The sequence below is a fragment of the Mya arenaria genome, chromosome 17 (assembly GCF_026914265.1).
Source record: "Mya arenaria isolate MELC-2E11 chromosome 17, ASM2691426v1".
Classification (NCBI taxonomy): Eukaryota; Metazoa; Mollusca; class Bivalvia; order Myida; family Myidae; genus Mya; species Mya arenaria.
The window spans coordinates 17,363,192-17,383,718 of NC_069138.1; the positions used below are offsets into that span (position 1 = coordinate 17,363,192).

Here is a 20,527-nt window from a genome sequence, read left to right on the forward strand (position 1 = left end):
GCCCTCTTGTTAAATATAATTTGTATATTGCATAAACAGTAGCTTAAAAAGATATCATCCAATTAAAATGAAAAATGCTGATAGTTTAGCAAAATGTATTGATAATGTTTTATAGTTAACTAAAGTATGGTTTGGTATGATTTTTATGCCCGAAGGTGGGCATATGAAAATCGCACCGTCCGTCCGTCCGTCTGTCCTTCCGTCCGTCCATGTGTCCAGCTCAATAACTCGTGTCCGGGCTGTAACTTTCCCTTGTATGGACAGATTTTAAAATAACTTGCCACATGTGTTCCACATACCAAGACGACGTGTCGCGTGCAAGACCCGTGCCCCTACCTCAAAGGTCAAGGTCACACTTAGTCTTTATTCACAATGGAGTGCTGCATATAGGACAAAGAGTATAGGTTGTCGTGTCCGGGCTGTAACTTTCCCTTGTATAGACAGATTTTAAAATAATTTGCCACATGTGTTCCACATACCAAGACGACGTGTCGCGTGCAAGACCCGTGTCTCTACCTCAAAGGTCAAGGTCACACTTAGTGTTTATTCACAATGGAGTGCTGCATATAGGACATAGAGTATAGGTTGTCGTGTCCGGGCTGTAACTTTCCCATGTATGGACAGATTTTAAAATAACTTGCCACATGTGTTCCACATACCAAGATGACGTGTTGTGTGCAAGACCCGTGTCCCTTCCTCAAAGGTCAAGGTCACACTTAGTGTTTATTCACAATGGAGTGCTGCATATAGGACATAGAGTATAGGTTGTCGTGTCCGGGCTGTAACTTTCCCATGTATGGACAGATTTTAAAATAACTTGCCACATGTGTTCCACATACCAAAACAATGTGTCGCGTGAACGACCCGTGTCCCTACCTCTAAGGTCAAGGTCACACTTAGTCTTTATTCACAATGGAGTGCTGCATATAGGACAAAGAGTATAGGTTGTCGTGTCCGGGCTGTAACTTTCCCTTGTATAGACAGATTTTAAAATAACTTGCCACATGTGTTCCACATACCAAGACGACGTGTCGCGTGCAAGACCCGTGTCTCTACCTCAAAGGTCAAGGTCACACTTAGTGTTTATTCACAATGGAGTGCTGCATATAGGACATAGAGTATAGGTTGTCGTGTCCGGGCTGTAACTTTCCCATGTATGGACATATTTTAAAATAACTTGCCACATGTGTTCCACATACCGAGACAACGTGTCGCGTGCAAGACCCGTGTCCCTACCTCAAAGGTCAAGGTCACACTTAGTGTTTATTCACAATGGAGTGCTGCATATAGGACATAGAGTATAGGTTGTCGTGTGCGGGCTGTAACTTTCCCTTGTATGGACAGATATTAAAATAACTTGCCACATGTGTTCCACATACCAAGATGACGTGTTGTGTGCAAGACCCGTGTCCCTACCTCAAAGGTCAAGGTCACACTTAGTGTTTATTCACAATGAAGTGCTGCATATAGGACATAGAGTATAGGTTGTCGTGTCCGGGCTGTAACTTTCCCATGTATGGACAGATTTTAAAATAACTTGCCACATGTGTTCCACATACCAAGATGACGTGTCGCGTGCAAGTCCCGTGCTTCTACCTCAAAGGTCAAGGTCACACTTAGTCTTTATTCACAATGGAGTGCTGCATATAGGACAAAGAGTATAGGTTGTCGTGTCCGGGCTGTAACTTTCCCTTGTATTGACAGATTTTAAAATAACTTGCCACATGTGTTCCACATACCAAGACGACGTGTTGTGTGCAAGACCCGTGTCCCTACCTCAAAGGTCAAGGTCACACTTAGTGTTTATTCACAATGGAGTGCTGCATATAGGAAATAGAGTATAGGTTGTCGTGTCCGGGCTGTAACTTTCCCTTGTATGGACAGATTTTAAAATAACTTGCCACATGTGTTCCACATACCAAGATGACATGTTGTGTGCAAGACCTGTGCCCCTACCTCAAAGGTCAAGGTCCAGGGTTCGCACAGACTTGTGCTTGAATTTTGGGCTGCTAGATGAAAAGTCCTTAAATTTGAAAAAAACTCCTTGAAACTACTTGATTTTTATTGTTGCCTTGAAAACTGCTTGAAAAGGGCTTATAAAGTAAGAAATGGTCCTTAAATTTCCTTTCAAGTTTAAAAATCAGTTTGTCTGCGTATTTTATGTTCGTAGTAAGAAAGACAGAAAGTAGAAATTTTACATAAATAGTTTGATTTAGTTTGGGTCTCGCTTAAAGAAAGAGAATTTACGTCAGTGTATCGGTACGGATAGTGTACGGGGTTTTGCCTTCGTTGCTATCTTCACAATATAAAATATTATACAAAACCGTTTCCGTTTTGGTTTCCAAGATGGCGTGCGTCTTCAACATTTCTTATTATAAGAAATGGTTTATTTCATACCCTTGGTTGGTAGATCAGGACAACAAGCACAAGGCAATGTGCAAACTTTGCTCCAAAGTCATTGATATAAGTTCTATGGGCGAGTCTGCGATCAAAAGCCACGCGAAATCAGACAAACATAAACGGAATATGTTGCCGTCAACTTGTACGCTGGACATGTTTACCACTAAGAAAAGTGATAGTTCTACTGGTCACACTTGGGTGTTTATTCACAATGGAATGCTGCATATATAAGGACATAACAGTGTCGGTTGTCAACTATGGGTGATATTTTTTTATGTTTAGAGGCAATTTAAAATAACTTGCCATATGTATTTGACATATAAAGGCAAGATCAACTTTTCATGTACTGACCTTGTTCATAGGTCAATGTCACAATCGGGGGCATTCATCACATACTGTGACAGCTCTTGTTTGTTTTTTGTTTAAGCTTGTCTTTTTTCAAAGAAAAAAGTTGAGGTTTTGTTTAAGTGTCATTGTTTGTGTCGGCGTGCAAAAGTTGGCTATTACTCTAACCGTTCTAGATATTCAAATAAACTTTCTCAGAAAGTCAAATCCAAATTGTCGAACAGATCATCACATAAATTTGCACAATAAACATGCCATGTTTTACCCTTACAGATTGTGGAGGATATATGAACATTTCAACAGGAAGTGTGGAGGTGTCTGCTGGGAAAACTCCTGTCAAGGAGTGCATCTGGATCATCCAGGTGCCTGCAGGAAACAACACTAATCCCAATGTTATAAACACAACTATCTCCTTGACTGGGAATAATAAAAGGTGACTTTGTTTTTTTTTCTACACTAAAGTTTGCTTGATTTATCTACCAAATTAATGTTGTCTTGTTTAGTTTGCAAACTGAATTTAAGATAAATGTAACGATGGGCCTATTGCTCAGAACTTTGTTTAAGTCAGCAACATTTTTAACATCATGGTTGTTGACTTTCAAATCGCTGCTCTGAAAGTTTAATATATACACATGAGATCTGCTGTATTTCTAACAATATTTGAGACAACTTTTTCAGCTGAACTTCTTTATGTTTTAATATGTGAGCACACCATCAAATAGTTCACATTTAAAAATTAACAACGATGTGGCTATTGAAGTTGTTAATTTTAACAAAGTTCCAAAGAATCGGCCCAATAATTGTAATTTACTCAAAGAAATGGGATGTTAGATAAAAAAGGTTTTAAGAGTTATTATAAGAAAAACATAAATCCTTTTTTCTTTCAACACCCGGAATGTTGTTAAAATGTTAAATTCATGTTGTTTTTTTAAAAAAAGTGTGAAATCAGCTAGGGAGATTGTTTACAAAGGCTCATTTTCAGCCCCACCGAGTTGCCTAAATAAGAAATAAACTTTGATGCTTTAAATCCATGTACCGGTAATGATAATATTATAAGACTTGTATAAAGCAACTAAGATCAATATGTGCTCTATTTGATCAAACTATTTGCAAATACCTACCGGGTACTTCTGACATCAGAAATAGGATGAGAGGGTGGAAAATGGCGATTTTTTCCATTTTTATGAATTTAAAGAAAAAAATAATGAGGCCACATATCCCACTTTCATGAAAATGTGAAATGCTAAAAGTAGGCTAAAAATGAACGATGGTGAAGGATGAAAACAGTTTTCCAATTTATCAAAAATTGCAAAGATTCCACTTTTTTTACAATCCATCTTATCTTTTCTTTTTGAAACATTTTTCAATGAAATAAAAGAAAATATTGTATTTTAGCTATGTTTCAAACGCCCCAATGGCTTTTGTTGTTTTGAAGATTTGCTGGGCAAAAAATGAGCTTATGTAAACCTGCCCAGTTAAAAGGCACCTAGATAAAAGCCTTCATATCGGTAGAAGCTGTTTGTGAAAATTAACTTATAAAATGTTATATTTCCATTTCTAATTATTTTGCAAATTGTCAATATCATTTGTAGTGGGAGGATTGAGCTCCACAATGGAGGATCGATTCGTGATGCCGAGTTCAACAGGACACTCGCTAACTTTACGAGGACCAATTTCCTGGTGGTGCACTATGTCAACTCAAGTGCGAACAGCACTTCTCTGCTGTTCAAACTTTCATTCAAGACTATCAGTAAGTGAGGGTGTAAGTTTTGTTGTATATTTGTTGTAGTGCGTATTTTACATGACGTTTCTGTAAACAACCATATGAAGACCGATATGGTCTAAATAAATCATATGTTCAAGTTTATAACTTTAGATTCATACACATTTCTTTTCTTGTTAAAGTGATGGGAGGTATTATGTCTGCCTTGAAAAATTGATGGGAGGCCAAGGATTAAGTCCACCTATACAAAAAATTTGTCCGGGGGTGGGGGTGGGGGGGACATTTATAACAGACAACAAATTTCATAGACTGAAATCATTTTGATTTGTACAAAGGTGATTAGTTGTAAACCAGTCACAGAACGTGTTTAACAACCATGAGACTCGAAATCTGCCAACTTTACCCGATGTTAATTCAATTTATAAATCATGCACCTGTATAGCCAGCTTTGGCATTGTTACGGTCCTGAACGAAGAGTTTATTTTTAGAAATTGAAAAGTCTGACTTAAATTGCAAAAGAAGCGGATTGATTTTAGTGTGAAATATAAGAGCATCAAATCACAGATTTCACTGATGCATTTTTGAACGTGCTTGAATGCTAGGAGTCTTTTTTTTCAGTGAATATTTCTGTTTCTAGGTTCATAATGACATATGTACAACGGGAACCCTGGTTTAATTGTTTGAATGATAGGACCATAGGCATTGGGCTAATGTGTAACAAGCTTTAAATGGTGTAAAAAAACATGTTGTCAGAAGCTGCATTCGCAACATGCTTCAAAGAATGAGAGCGTTCAAGAATCCATGAAATGAGAAATTAAAAAACAGGTGTTTTTGAAGTTGAAGCTCAATGCTAGAGTCTGATTCTGGGGAGGGAGGTCCATGGTTCAATCCCAGACTGTGTCATACCAAAGCCATTTATGTATGTGGTACCCCTTTGGTCCCCTAAGATATCACATGAATTTACAGTGACCTAGGATATTGCAGGAAAGTACAGCAACCTAGGATGTCGCAGGTTGCTACACTTTCCAGGAATATCCTAGGTTGCTTTACTGTCCTATGATATCCAAGGTTGCTGTACTTCCCTGTCATATCCTAGGTTGCTGTACTTTCCAGGAATGTCCTAGGCTGCAGTACTTTCATGGGATATCCTAGGTCACTGACTTTCCTGGGATATCCTAGGTCATTGTTCTATCCTTGATATCCTAGGTCACTGTACTATCCTGGATATCATAGGTCACTGTACTTTCCGGGAATATCCTAGGTCACTGTACTTTCCTGGAATATCCTAGGTCACTGTACTTTCCTGAGATATCCTAGGTCACCGTTTTATCCTGGATATCCTAGGCTGCTGTACTTTCAAGGGCTATCCTAGGTTGCTGTACTTTCCGGGAATATCCTAGGTCACTGTTCTTTCCTTGAATATCCTAGGTCACTGTACTATCCTTGATATCCTAGGTTGCAATACATTCCTGTGATATCCTAGGTCACTGTACTTTCCTGGGATAACCTAGGTCACTGTACTTTCCTGGGATAACCTAGGTCACTGTACTTTCCTGGGATAACCTAGGTCACTGTACTTACCAGGAATATCCTAGGTCACTGTACTTTCCTGGGATAACCTAGGTCACTGTACTTTCCTGGATATCCTAGGTCACTGTACTTTTCAGAGATAACCTAGGTCACTGTACTTTCCTGAGATATCCTAGGTCACTGTACTTTCCAGAGATAACCTAGGTCACTGTACTTTCCTGAGATATCCTAGGTCACTGTACTTTCCAGAGATAACCTAGGTCACTGTACTTTCCAGAGATATCCTAGGTTGCAATACTTTCCTGTGATATCCTAGGTCACTGTACTATCCTGGATATTTTAGGTCACTGTACTTTCCTGGTTTGTCTTAGGTCACAAGATCTGAATCATAATTATACATACGTTTACATCTTGTAGATACATAGATATCATGTTTTTTTTCTACCAAGTAGGTATCATGTCTGACAAAATGACTGTAAACATATTTTGATTGAAGCAATGAGTCGGTTCCTAAATTTGTTATATATCTTGTGCAGCTTGTAATGAGACGTGCAAGAATGGTGTATGCCTGCAGCCAGGTTGGAGATGTAACCAGCGAAACGACTGCGGAGACTGGACTGACGAGATCAATTGTCCGTACGTGCCACCAAAGCCAACCCCAGCGCCACCAACACCCACACCTAAACCCAGAACAGACGAGAAGAAAGGAGGTTAGATTTTTCAGAAATAATTTATGAAATAGACCCAATTAATTACTGAAGACGCAGCTAAAACATTAACCACAGCCGCCAACATCCCCTAGTAACCTAGCATTGTTTGTTGTCAAGATCATCAGTTATTTTCCTTGGCTTTATTGAAAATGTTGCACGAGATTGAATTAATTGTCCTAACAACTCCCCTCACCATTTCGATCTTCTCTCAAGCCTACATCGGCAATTAAGAAACTTTGTTGATAAATATGCCATATAAAACCAATTTTAAGATTATGTTCCCAGTGGACAGTTGCCTACATCGGCAATTAAGAAATATGCCATATAAAACCCATTTTTGAGATTATGTTCCCAGTGGACAGTTGCCTACATCGGCAATTAAGAAATATGCCATATAAAACCCATTTTTGAGATTATGTTCTCAGTGGACAGTTGCCTACATCGGCAATTAAGAAATATGCCATATAAAACCAATTTTAAGATTATGTTCCCAGTGGACAGTTGCCTACATCGGCAATTAAGAAATATGCCATATAAAACCCATTTTTGAGATTATGTTCCCAGTGGACAGTTGCCTACATCGGCAATTAAGAAATATGCCATATAAAACCAATTTTAAGATTATGTTCCCAGTGGACAGTTGCCTACATCGGCAATTAAGAAATATGCCATATAAAACCCATTTTTGAGATTATGTTCTCAGTGGACAGTTGCCGACATCAGCAATTAAGAAATTTTGTTTATAAATATGCCATATAAAACCAATTTTAAGATTATGTTCCCAGTGGACAGTTGCCTACATCGGCAATTAAGAAATATGCCATATAAAACCAATTTTAAGATTATGTTCCCAGTGGACAGTTGCCTACATCGGCAATTAAGAAATATGCCATATAAAACCCATTTTTGAGATTATGTTCTCAGTGGACAGTTGCCGACATCAGCAATTAAGAAATTTTGTTTATAAATATGCCATATAAAACCTATTTTTAAGATTATGTTCCCAGTGGACAGTTACCTACATCGGCAATTAAGAAATATGCCATATAAAACCCATTTTTGAGATTATGTTCTCAGTGGACAGTTGCCGACATCAGCAATTAAGAAAGTTTGTTTATAAATATGCCATATAAAACCCATTTTTGAGATTATGTTCTCAGTGGACAGTTGCCGACATCAGCAATTAAGAAATTTTGTTTATAAATATGCCATATAAAACCCATTTTTGAGATTATGTTCTCAGTGGACAGTTGCCGACATCAGCAATTAAGAAATTTTGTTTATAAATATGCCATATAAAAACCCATTTGAGATTATGTTCTCAGTGGACAGTTGCCGACATCAGCAATTAAGAAATTTTGTTTATAAATATGCCATATAAAAACCCATTTTGAGATTATGTTCTCAGTGGCCAAGTGGATATGGTCACTCACCAAACTCCAAATCTGATAGCAATGATGACTCATTTTTCACCACTCTTGTTCTTAATATCTATACATATTATCTGTATACCAGTTTTAACCGACAACTTTTCAGCATCGGGCGGATGGCTGTTCTTCTGCATAGTGATTGGAATCGTGGTGGGAATCATCTTGACCGTGGCGGTGCCTCGTATCATCCGGCGTGTGCGTGGACGAGGATCAGGTGCGAGACGGGGGTATGATTCTATGGCTGAGGATGCCTAAGAACAGAACAATTCTGCGATGGACACATAACTTAAGGGAAATATTCATTATGTTAAACTAGGTATATAGTCAAAGAAACATAAATCACTCCGTTAATAGTTAATTACTGCACTAGATTAATGGGGATTATATTCATTTTTGCATATATTCATATTACACTTTTGGTCATTTGGTGAATTTTGATTACTGGATTGGATACTTAGTCTAGTGAAGGCCATGGTCATTTGGTGAATTTTGATTCCTGGATTGGATACTTAGTCTAGCGAAGGTCATGGTCATTTGGTGAATTTAATTACTGTATTGGATACTTAGTCTAGCGAAGGTCATGGTCATTTGGTGAATTTAATTACTGTATTGGATATTTAGTCTAGTGAAGGCCATGGTCATTTGGTGAATTACACTGACTACATTGACTTGTTACTCCATGGGAGATCATTTTAATTTTGATTACTGCATATTTAATGTAGTTTATTAGGCCCTTCCAAATTGATTCTGTGTTTAGCGTAGGTTGTGGTAGGTTTTGGGCCAATGACCCAACAGATTTCAAAAATCTAAATATAGCAATGAAAATTTAATTTGAAAAGCCAATATAATGATAAAAGATTTTTTTAAGTATATTATAAAGAAGTTTTTTAACTTGCAAGTGTATAGTTTTGACTGAAAGTTTGACATCGCCAGGTAGCTTTACTGACCCGATGCTTTATTTATCCCGATGAAGAAATAACTCATTTGTAGCCTTGAAAAACTGCATTGAATGGCTTAGTGTAGGATTTTTTCTTTTTGTCAACTTGATTTACCTTGTTGGATAGCTCATAGTAAATTGTTTGTTTTCATATCAGGTAAATAGTGGGGGTTTCATGTTGAGTTTTCATCATGGGATAAATACTCCCTGCTTTATTGAGTTCTAATGTAATAGAGTACCTAGGTTTGCAGACGATGGTCAATAAGTTACGCTGCAGAAACATCATTTTGTCATGACTCCTCTCTTTTACATTTATTACATTCAAACCAATTATGTAGAAAAGCTTTATGGAATTCATTGAATTCATTAGGTCGGTAATGTCCGCATATATAGAGACCTATAGTGGACGTTCTTGTCAAAGAGGGGAAATAATGTCATTGCATTACTTGAATAGGTTGTCATAAATGTTTCACTTTTCACTGAGATTTGAACTTTACTGCTGTAAAGTTTGGTTGTAGAAATCTACATATGTTTAGATCTAAAAGATTGTTTTACCAGTTTGTATAATAATGATACTGATGATTGTTGTTAATGTCACTATATTTTTTTTGAGAAACAAAAAAAATGTGAAATGCCTTTTAGGCCAGTTCTGGTGTATATACAATAACAAAAAGATATAAATAAATCACATAAATGTGTTTTTAAGTGTGATTTTTTGCATTGATACATACATTTGAATATCAACAAGCAGAAATTGTTCCTATGGTAAATATGATGTAAGTCAAAAATATGCCTCAACGTCATAGATTCCTGTGACGAAAAATAGAATAACATTGCTCATAGTGTGATGTGTTTTTATGGTCAAGGGAAATTTCAATAAAATGCCCAAAACTTGTGATTCATATTACTATCACAACCATTCCTGCTTTTAAGTTTGAAAAATATGTGTGTTTTATGTGTATTTTTACAGTACTTGATTGATAAAACACATAAATTGTTTTGTGCAATTCTTTTCTTTTCTGTTGTATAAAAATGTGCTTTATTAATAATATGCTTGTACAGCAATTGGATTTATGACTAACAAGTAGTTGGGAGTGAATGATAAATTTATACAGGCATTAAGTGATTTGGGCTTGGAAAATAATTTTAAAAAATCTGTTTTCAAAACAAAACAACAATCAGTTTGTAATCGCCTGCTTTACTTCCTTTTAGCTATCTTTAAACATTAAAGTCTCACTAAGATAAATATCAGAAAAAAGTAACTATGCGTGTATAACAATGAATGTTGAATAACAGAAATGGAAAATTTTAATGATTCAAAAGATTTGATCCTAAAAACGCCTCAATATCAGAGTTGCACTGAAGCTTGTCAAATATTAAGGTGTGCAACATGTAAGAACCGAATGTCTTTGATGAAACATTATCTAGACATAAACTTAAGATCTTAGATCAATTTTGATGTAGACTTAAGATCTAAGATCAATTTTGATGTAGACTTAAGATCTAAGATCAATTTGGAAATACTTCTTATCTTAAATCACGCACAGTTACTTTGTGGGGGCTAGTATACCATTGGTAAGAATATCTTGATTGGTTTGTAATTGCATCAATAATTGTTGTTTTTTAAGGTGGCATTTTTTTCCTTTACAAAAAAGGGTAAATAGATTTTTAGAATTGCCAATGAGATAAAATTTGTCCGTTTGTTTTTGTTATACTCTAAATATATAGAAATAGTTTTCCTCTCGGACCAAATGAAGCACCTGTTTCTATGCCTTTCAAGATTTTGTGCATGAAGCTGATAAGTCTTGTATGAATATATCTCAGGCTTTATTTGCGGTTTTGCTTATTTGATAATATCATGCATAATTAGTACAGTCTTTTTCCTCTCTTTTGTTTGTTATGAAAGGCACATTTGGGGAAATAAAGATCTTTTGAGCTGGTATGAATCTCTCTGATAGTCAGTGGTTAAGTTTGTTAGGTTTTTTTTTGTTAGGATTTTATGTTCACTATTTGTATGCTTTCGTTTAAAGCTGCATTCTCACAAATTGACCGTTTTACTTCTCTTTTTTTTGGAATGAACCAATTTTTGCGTAAATGTTTGGAAACCAGTGATACAAGACTGCTGACAAAAGATTAGGTCGCAATTTTTCATATTTACGTTTGAAAATTGATATTTTATGGCTAAAAGTTACACTTTTAGAAAAAATAAATTTTCGACAGTTCCCCAAACAATTGAGATCTGTTTTATTGTGAATTATCTTATATACTTGAATTCCAGGCATTGATACCAAAATCAGCCGATTCAGAGACAAAAAATTATACCAAAACTGTCAGCGTGTGAGGATGTAGCTTTAAGTAACAAAAAGCTATGTAATAGCTATGTTATACTCACATTTTATGCATGGATGGTAACATGTCAGACTCCTGAAGAGGGGGACAAAAGCTTCGTCAATTATTTGAGCTATTAAGATATTCAGAGCTTGTTTTATCTACTTGTTGATAAGCTCAATTTTATGTTAACCGTATTTTTTAACCTTTTTTATGTTATTTTTGCACTCTGTTTAACACCTGTATAATTATATTTGGATTTTGGTGCACCAGTATTCTACACAAAACATGAAGTGCTAAGTTGAGCTAATTGTTGTCTTTATTAACTTAAAGTCAATGATTATACAATGCACATTTTTTTCTGTTAACTGCAATCATGTAAGATTCTCAGGGCTATTCGGTTTAAACATATAACCCCCGGGGTGAAGGCACTTTTAAAATGTACCACCCCCCTATAGAAGCAAATTTACCCTTTCAGGATGCAAATTAGCAAAAAAAGACACCCACCCATATACAACCGGTATTTAAATAATTGCCTTCCCCTCGTTGGTTGTATCTTTTACTGGAATAGCCCTCAGCAGTTTCGCTTCAAATAATGTTACATGTATGGACACTTTTTCATCAAAACTGATATTTTTTGTCTTTTTAACAAAAAAAATGTACTGTTATAAAGTTAATTTGTTTGTTACTAGTTTTGAATATAAATAATAATGAAAACAATGATTATAGGAAACTATTTGCATTGATTAAAGTTTTGTATTTGAATTATGGTATGAGCGGCACAAAAAGTGTTTAGCTCAATTTTGTTGTTGTCATTTAGTACATTAAATGTTCAATTTGTTTATTTGTTGAAGGATTGATCTTTATATAACACGTGTCCATGAAGTATGAATACTCTGGCACATTAGCTTGCAAATTTGACAAAGAATAGAAATACACAGTATCATAACATGAGGTTGAAGCAGGATTGTTTATAAATGTAATAGTATGTACATGTAAATGTATTAAAAACTTTTTATGTTGATACAATTTTTTTTATTATACTTTATATTTATACAAAAGTGCTAAGTGTCAAGATGATGGGCTGTATAACACACATTACATAACATTCCCAGAAGTGAATACAAGTTTTACCGGACTGTTAAGTTGTAGAATTTGTTCAAGGGTTTGATATTTGTATGGTTGTACTTTGTAGATTTTTTTAAGGATTTTCTATGACACAGACCTTATCATATTCTGCAGTTTTCTCCATGCTAATCTTAGTTTCCAATTTTCCCTGAAAAGGATTTTTAGGTATCATTACCGGTATTAAACATTTATGTATTTGACTTAAAATTCATTTCGCTTGATAACGTGATATAAGCCGACCACAATGATGTATATTGAACGAATTGACCTTTTCTTTTTTGTATCATTTTCTACTTTTAAATAAAAAAATCAAAAAATCATTTAAGTAAGATGTGAATTTATAATCATGATCTGTTTCTGAATCTCTTGTTAAACCACAAGTTATAATTGTTAGTTTGTTTTTCAATGCATTGTTTTCAACTTGAAGTCATGGTTTGTTTGTGTGTTCATTTTCGCATTCCAATTTTAACCAGCTTTGTATTGTTCATGTGAGAATCTTTTTCTGAATAAAGTTCATCAATAGTTTATTTTGTTGTACACATTTTTTGGCAAAGAAAAATATCCTCCACATGCCCAAGTTAACATGACCACAGATAGAGGTTTTATCCATGCATGTTTAAACAGTACCTGGGATAGGAGCTCCATATTGTGAGGGCCATTTTTCCAGCAATGCTTTTGTGATACAACAGTATGTAGAGAGGGGATTTACGTTGATTTTATGTCGCCACTAGTCTGTGTAAGTAGTGGCCCCGGTCAGAGTACGGACATTTTCCCAAAAATGCTTTTGTGATGCAGCAGTATGTGGGTGGAGAGGGGATTTACGTTGATTTAATGTCGCCACCAGTCTATGTAAGTAGTGGCCCCAGTCAGAGTACGGACATTTTCCCAAAAATGCTTTTGTGATGCAGCAGTATGTGGGTGGAGAGGGGATTTACGTTGATTTTATGTCGCCACCAGTCTATGTAAGTAGGGGCCCCAGTCAGAGTACAGACATTTTCCCAAAAATGCTTTTGTGATGCAGCATTATCACTATGTAGAGAGGGGATTTGCGTGTATTTTACGAGGCCACCAGACTGTGGACGTAGTTGCCGCAGTTGGAGTAGGGACATTTTCCCAATAATGCTTTTGTGATACAACAGTATGTAGAGGGGGATTTATGTTGACTACGTCGCCACCAGTCTGTTGATGTAGTGGCCCCACTCAGAGTTCCAGTCTTGTTAGGTTGTGGGGCATAGTGCACAGACAGAATAATTATCCTGGTTAGGGCTAATTTGGTTCTTTTATGTACAACCACTTTAGTAGTGTCAAACAGTCCCCTTTTAGCATCTCTTTCTAGACAGTGGAATTCTAGCTCGACCATTAGATTATACGGAGAGCTATTCCACCCACCTAGGCGTCAGCGTCACACCTTGATTCAAGTTGTTCATGCGAGTTACTCTCAGAGTCATATCTCAGTAATCACTTGATGGATTAGATAGATAATTAATAGGATTCACATTCATCACACCTACTAGACATGAAGTAAGGAAACTCTAGGTTGAAAATATTGCAAAGTATTACCCTTGCTTGTCTTAGAAATTCTGCATATCTCAATAAGCACATGATGTTTTTCATTGATTCTTTATACAAATCATCCCAGCCAAATGATTGAAAATCATATGAGTTTTATGGTTAATGTTTTGAATACATGCACCTTAAAATCCATATCTTATAATCCACTCAATAGGTTTGATTAAAACTTAAAACAAAGCTTCCCAGCCAATAACCCTACTCAATTAAATAAGTTTTGTAACTCTAGGATTATTTTATGCAAATAATGGCCCTTGGTCGACTTTAAAAAATCTTGTTAAAGTTTTATGTGAAAGTACCATTTAGTACCTAAATTCTCACCAACCACTCGCGTTCCATGATTCTATTCAAATTATGGCCTTAACTCACATTTGAATTGGTTTGTAAAGTTTTGCGTGCAAATACCATAGAAGTCCATATATCACAATCCACCCAATGTGTTTGCCTGAAACTAAAACAAATGTTTAACAGTCAACAGGCAGACTAAATTAAGCAAAAAAACTTAATCAATTGACAGAACACCTCACCATGATGTTTTAGAGGCATCAGACAAGAAAGTTTAATAACTCGACAAGATCCGCAATACAATTTATGACCCGGGATTAACTAAGATAGTTTGGTTCAGTAGTTTTTCATCAACTATGAAAGATAATCAAGATTATATCACATAAACCAAGCGGGGTATAGATTGAGTACCCTTCTTACAAACAGCTCTTATGAGCTTTTGAGTGGTGAGGTTGGGGAATTGTCAAGTGCCATACCATTAGACCAGAGATCTAATGCTACAGTGCATAGAAAACTGAATAATAGTTTTGTTGATATGTTAAATTGAGTAAGGAACTAAGAAAGAGTGATTTTAAAATCGCTGCAGTGGTTTTCAAATATTTAGCAGAAAGGTGTTCATGCTTTGTTTACATTTCAAGTCAATAAAATCTGCCGCTGCTGGATAGTCTTGTTAAAGACAGGTTATGGACAATGGAAGTTGAAATGAAAGAAAAGACGCTTATTGATATTGTTTAATATTGGTTAAGAGCCAATTAGAGCGCAATATTGAAATAAACAATGGAAATGTACAATACAATTGTCTAGTTTTCTCCACACAATAGAGGAGATGAATGTTAAGTTTTTACTGTTGACCTTTATCAATATGTGCCAAGGCATTGAATATTCTTTCCAATGACATTAATATTTCCAGAGCAATACAAGAGCTACTGATAGATGCTGACTTTTTCTCCACAAAAGAAAATGACACAGAATGGGTGTAATAAAGTTGCCTTCCAAGATGCTACCTTGATGTGATTAGCATCAAAATTACTTTTTTAAAGTGAGCCTTCCTAGCTATATGCATTGGCTTTGTCTGCTCACTGACAATTAGCTAGCTTGCCTGCCTGTCACCTCCAAGAAGTCTTCTAGCTGGTCAAGAGTGTTAACTTACAGTAATCATTATAATCGTTTTGTTCCAAGCGCATTAAAATCATAAACTGATTTTCAGCTCAACAAGCATTTTCAGTGAAAAGATATCCCCCACCAACGATGGCTTGTTTGTGCTTGATGGTTTGTTTGTGCTTGATGGTTTGTTTGTGCTTGATGGCTTGTTTGTGCTTGAACGTTAAAAAAAATCTCATAAAGAATAAGATAAGCACATTGGTTTTACTGAGAAACGGCTGCAAACAATGATATTTTAATAAATCAAGGGCAATAACTCTAAGGAAAATTGACCAATCCAAAAGAAAAATAGACAGGCATCATCACAGTATGTTGGTTCTTATTTATTCCAAGTGTATTGAAATTCTACCAGCTAGTTGCATAGAAAAGGCTGCAAACATGGATCTTTTAATAAATCAAGGGCAAATAACTCAGATAGAAATTACACAATCCAAAATATAAATAAACAGGCATCATCGCAGTATGTTGGTTCATATTTATTTCAAGTTTCAAAAATTTCTACCAACTAGTTACTGAGAAATTGCTGTAAATGTGTTTTTCAAAAAATCAAGGGCAATAACTCCAAGTACAATTGACCAATCCCAAAAAAAATGAACAGGCATCATCCCAGTATAGTAATTCATATTTATTTTAAGTTTCATGAAATTCTGCCAGCTAGTGACTGAGAAATGGCTGTGAATGTGCATTTTTCAAAAAATCAAGGGCAATAACTCCAAGGACAATTGACCAATCAAATTTTTTTTTGGACGGGCATCATTCCAGTATAGTGGTTCATATTTATTTCAAGTTTCATGAAATTATACCGGCTAGTTACTGAGAAAACGCAGGTGACGGACAGACGGACGGAAGGACGGAAGGAAAGACGGACGGACGGACAACGCCATTTCAATATCCCCCTCCCTATTTCATAGGCGGGGGATAATAAAAAGGACCTTGATCTACTGGGTATATACAATTATGACGAAACATTGGACTTAAACTCTATAGTATAAATTTGTGAAGATGTGGATTTATAAAGCTTTTCAAGTTGCAAAACCTGCAAAATTATTTAAATTTATTAATGACTGAATATTTGACTTTTTATCCAAGGTATGCGGTCATCTGAGTGTGACCTTGACCCCAAACAAATGCGATTGGAGCATAATTTATTTTCCATTAAAGCAGGAAAATACACATTACACATATCTTGGTTTGTATACTTTATTCTTGATTATATGTACAAAATTCATGAAGACATTTAGTCTTTGACATGTATAAATGTTAACATTACACACATGTACATTTCACTGTTTTATCATATCCAAATTGCAAGTACACAGTGCATGTATATTTATTATAAACAATTTTGGGACTAGAACTTTGATTACTCTTCAACCTATAAAAGTTGTTTGACCATTTTGGATAGCATGATTTTGTAACATTAATTATATCATGAAAATCATGGCAAACAATATAATATGCGTCATTATTTAACACTTACATTTCTTTTCTGCGAGTTTTATACCTTGATTAGTTTCTGAACAAGGGTTGAACATTATTATGTCACTTTAATAGCCAAAATAATCAAAGTAAAAATTTTACAGGAATAAATCTTATACATCCTTAGCCTCGAATGAACTTGGAGGTTGAACTATATCAGACTTTACTTGAGTATAATATCAAGTGTATACTGTTCAACAGCGTGTTACAAAATATACTTATTATGGATTTCTACGTCATTAATTATGTAATAATGGTCACACTATTGTCATGCGTAAGATCAAAATGGAATGTATATTTAGCCAGTTTGGCATGTTAAAAATGTAAGTTAGGGTCAAAACCTTAATTTTGAAAGGTTACACTATTATATTCTTTCTTTTAATTTAACCTTTTCATATTCATCATTTTCAAAATATAACCATTTAATATTGGCACAAAAAGAACCAGTTAAGCAATGCTGTCACTTTCATATTTTTTTTTTTAAATAAATCTTTCTACATATTCCATCTATAAAATAACATGACCCCTTAGTACAATAATAATTAGGTTTAGTAAATGACAGTTTACTACATTCATATTCTAAGATTCTGGTGCAGTTCTGGTTTGATGGCGTAGACCATATCTAACAATCTTTCCAATGCTTCAGTCTTACTCTTCTTCACGTTATTTTCTATTTCTCGAATCTTCTCTTCAGTGTCTTTCTCAATCTGTTTTTCTCGGTCGCCTCTTGATCCCAAAACCTGTAAAACAGAAAACTCGTTAAAAAGCAATGTTTTTATTCATTTAGCATGAAAAATTATAAAAATGTGTCCTGTTTTATTGCGAAATATTTGAGTAATTGGTTCAATTTAAATATAAATTTCTCATATTTTAATCAGAAAATAGTCATTGCATAATTATGTTGGTAAATGTACTAGACAGTGTGACATATAACTATTTTCTATTACTAAAATAAAACATGCACCGCTTAACAGTTGTCTTAACATTTCTTTCAAGTATTGCAGATAACCATGTGTGTGCATGATATTTTCAAGGTAATAAAGTTTTAAAAGTCAACAGTCAACAATTATGTGAACAAAGATCTTAACAATTACCCTAATATTGATTATAATGTGTTTTTTTTGTGGAGGGAAATAATGCCCTGTCAACATACACTTTGTTCATATCGCTTGTAGTCCTGTTCCCGCTTGTTTCTGTACGCTTCAATCTCGGCCTGGGCTTCCTCCTTAGCCTGCTTCAGTCTCTTCCCTTTGCCTGTAAGAAGAATGGTTTAAATTGCAGAATGTTTAATTGATTTTGGTGGTTTTGTCATGTAGTATGTCTTGGTGTTTATGCCCATGTCTCTCCATCTTTGGTTTGATCCCAATTATCAGCTTCATTGATGATCAGAATTAGGGATGCAAACGAATATTCGAATATTCTATCAAACGTTTGATGTTCGAATGTCAAAATCGGTATTGGAATATTCGATGTTTCTTGTTTGATAAAAAATCTATATATTCGCTGGTCTTGTTTTACAACAATTTATCCGCAATGCCAGAGGCGTGAATGTGATGACACTATACACACATCACATGTTAAAAAGGGACATATCGTCAGACTATAAACAGTACCCATAATTTTACGAAACCTGGCAATTAGATAAGTGACATCAAACAAGTTTCAATTTTTTTGGGTTAATTATAATGATCATGCCAGAAGGATATACGGAATCAGCTACCAAAGTGGTGTCATGGCTTCCAATTAAGCTGTGCAATAAAGCGCAAATCGACGCTATGATATGAATGACATTTGCTGGTTATGTGCTCTAAACTGTTTTCCATGTTTCAATGTAACGTTCATGCTTTGAAATGTAACTGTACATAATAGCGTTTTAGGACATTATTGTACAGTAGATGAGTAAAAATTCAGGGTTATTTTCGTTTTATTATTGAACTAATTCTCGACTTGGTTTAGTAGAGATCAATTCCAGACCGGCTGCTAGACAAACAGAATGACCATCCATTGGTGCATCACGACAATCAACCAGGAATTTACGATCATAGCCTTGTTTACAAATACGAATGCTGTTGAATTGAAATGAATTTGGGTTTTTGTTTGTTCAGAATATTTTGCATTTTGTTGGATTTATTTTCTGTAATTGGAAATTTCAGAGGCTAACTTTGGGAAAATCAGTGTCTGTCGCGTGAACCGGTTATGAATAAAGCCCGTGCTATATCTGTAGCAAATAATATTAGTTGTTTACTACATTTCTAAAATATTCATTTTGGTAATTGAATATTCAAATATCAATTTTGCCATTCATTTGCATCCCTGACAAAGATACTTTATTACCAGGAATGGGAATGGGAAATGGTTCATACTCGCATATTCATATCAGAGTGTTAGGCATGTTCATTGCTAAAAAGCTCTGCAGAGCTCTTTAACAGGTTCATCATTGTCAAGTTAAATAAAAAAATTATCTTTTAAGTTAAACTTTTACATTGTCTTTGACATGCTGAGATGGCAGTCACTCAGTCAGGTGTTGACAAAGTCCCTAGCTACAATAATGAGCGATCAGGGATACTTTTTTATTATTTGACATTTCTTATGTATCCCTGTAACGCTACAACTCTCTACCATTTAACAACGGGCGAAATGATATACTGAAATAATATGCATTGATGTTGAAAAATAATGACAAAGTTGTTCAATTTTTATCCGACAGTAATTTGAAATGGATTAAATTTGTCATTAGAGTTGTTATTTTCACATTAATATATTATGGGTCACAAATACCTTTATACATGTACACAACCAGTCAGATTTGTATATCGGGATACTTGATAAACAATCGACACTTGTAAGTGTTTTATGATAACTTAACATGTTTTTTGGGCATACTGACATAACTTAATATGTGTTTAATAGTAGGCAATAATATTTTCGTAGAAATTTGAATTTATAACGGAGATAATTTCACATTTGTGGCCGCGAGGATTCTCTGCGCAAGGACCGCTTGCTACTTTTTGCTGGGATGGTGGACGTCACGAATCTGCCATATTAAAAAAATCGTCAAAAGACTCGTTGACGGCCATTTAGGTGGACTAACAAAGTCCCAAACAATGCCAAAGAAATTATTTTTTTGTGATGTATCTAAACTCTTAAAATAGATATTGAACTGTAAACTATTACACATTTCTATCTCATTTAACAATGGTATGATGACTTACGCTTTCTAGCCTCTGCAACCTTGTCTGCTGCCCGCTTTTCCGCTTGCAAAAGCTGTTGAATTCCTGTAGTTTGACTTGCCATTTTGACAACTGACCGGAAGTATCATGTGAGAAATTGTCATCTAGTCCATAAACCGGAAACCAAAATTATCCCATTTTATGATATTTTTTGCCTCTGAAAACAATATTCAACAACAATATTGTCAACATTTCGACTAAAATAATTCGATTCAATAGTTTATTCGAAACATTAAGATATTTTTGACACATCAATTAATTCGAAGCTATCA

General features: G+C 35.1%; 2 protein-coding genes across 2 annotated transcripts in view; one reads left to right on the forward strand and one right to left on the reverse strand.

Annotated features, from left to right (window-relative positions):
* LOC128223904 (cubilin-like) overlaps nt 1-13,056 on the forward strand; it is a 58,143-nt gene extending 45,087 nt beyond the window's left edge. The window contains exons 18-21 of the mRNA XM_052933363.1: nt 3,019-3,178; nt 4,338-4,495; nt 6,535-6,708; nt 8,245-13,056. Of these exons, the coding sequence (XP_052789323.1) occupies nt 3,019-3,178; nt 4,338-4,495; nt 6,535-6,708; nt 8,245-8,393 (641 nt within the window). The 3' untranslated portion in view covers nt 8,394-13,056. The remainder of the gene's footprint in view (nt 1-3,018; nt 3,179-4,337; nt 4,496-6,534; nt 6,709-8,244) is intronic.
* A 3,676-nt stretch (nt 13,057-16,732) lies between these two features.
* On the reverse strand, nt 16,733-20,380 carry LOC128223905 (V-type proton ATPase subunit G 1-like). The gene is made up of 3 exons (XM_052933364.1): nt 20,238-20,380; nt 18,179-18,279; nt 16,733-17,765 (listed from the first exon to the last, which is right to left on the reverse strand). The coding sequence occupies exons 1-3, from the start codon at nt 20,317-20,319 to the stop codon at nt 17,598-17,600; spliced, it is 351 nt and encodes a 116-aa protein (XP_052789324.1). The 5' UTR covers nt 20,320-20,380; the 3' UTR covers nt 16,733-17,597.
* Nucleotides 20,381-20,527: the final 147 nt, after the last annotated feature.

Excerpts from the sequence above, each read along its gene's own strand:
- LOC128223905 (XM_052933364.1), bottom strand. The coding sequence starts at position 20,319 with ATGGCAAGTCAAACTACAGGAATTCAACAGCTTTTGCAAGCGGAAAAG. Across the intron at positions 18,280-20,237 it reads GGTTGCAGAGGCTAGAAAGC|GCAAAGGGAAGAGACTGAAG; the intron begins GTAAGTCATCAT and ends TTCTTCTTACAG. Across the intron at positions 17,766-18,178 it reads ACAAGCGATATGAACAAAGT|GTTTTGGGATCAAGAGGCGA; the intron begins GTATGTTGACAG and ends TCTGTTTTACAG.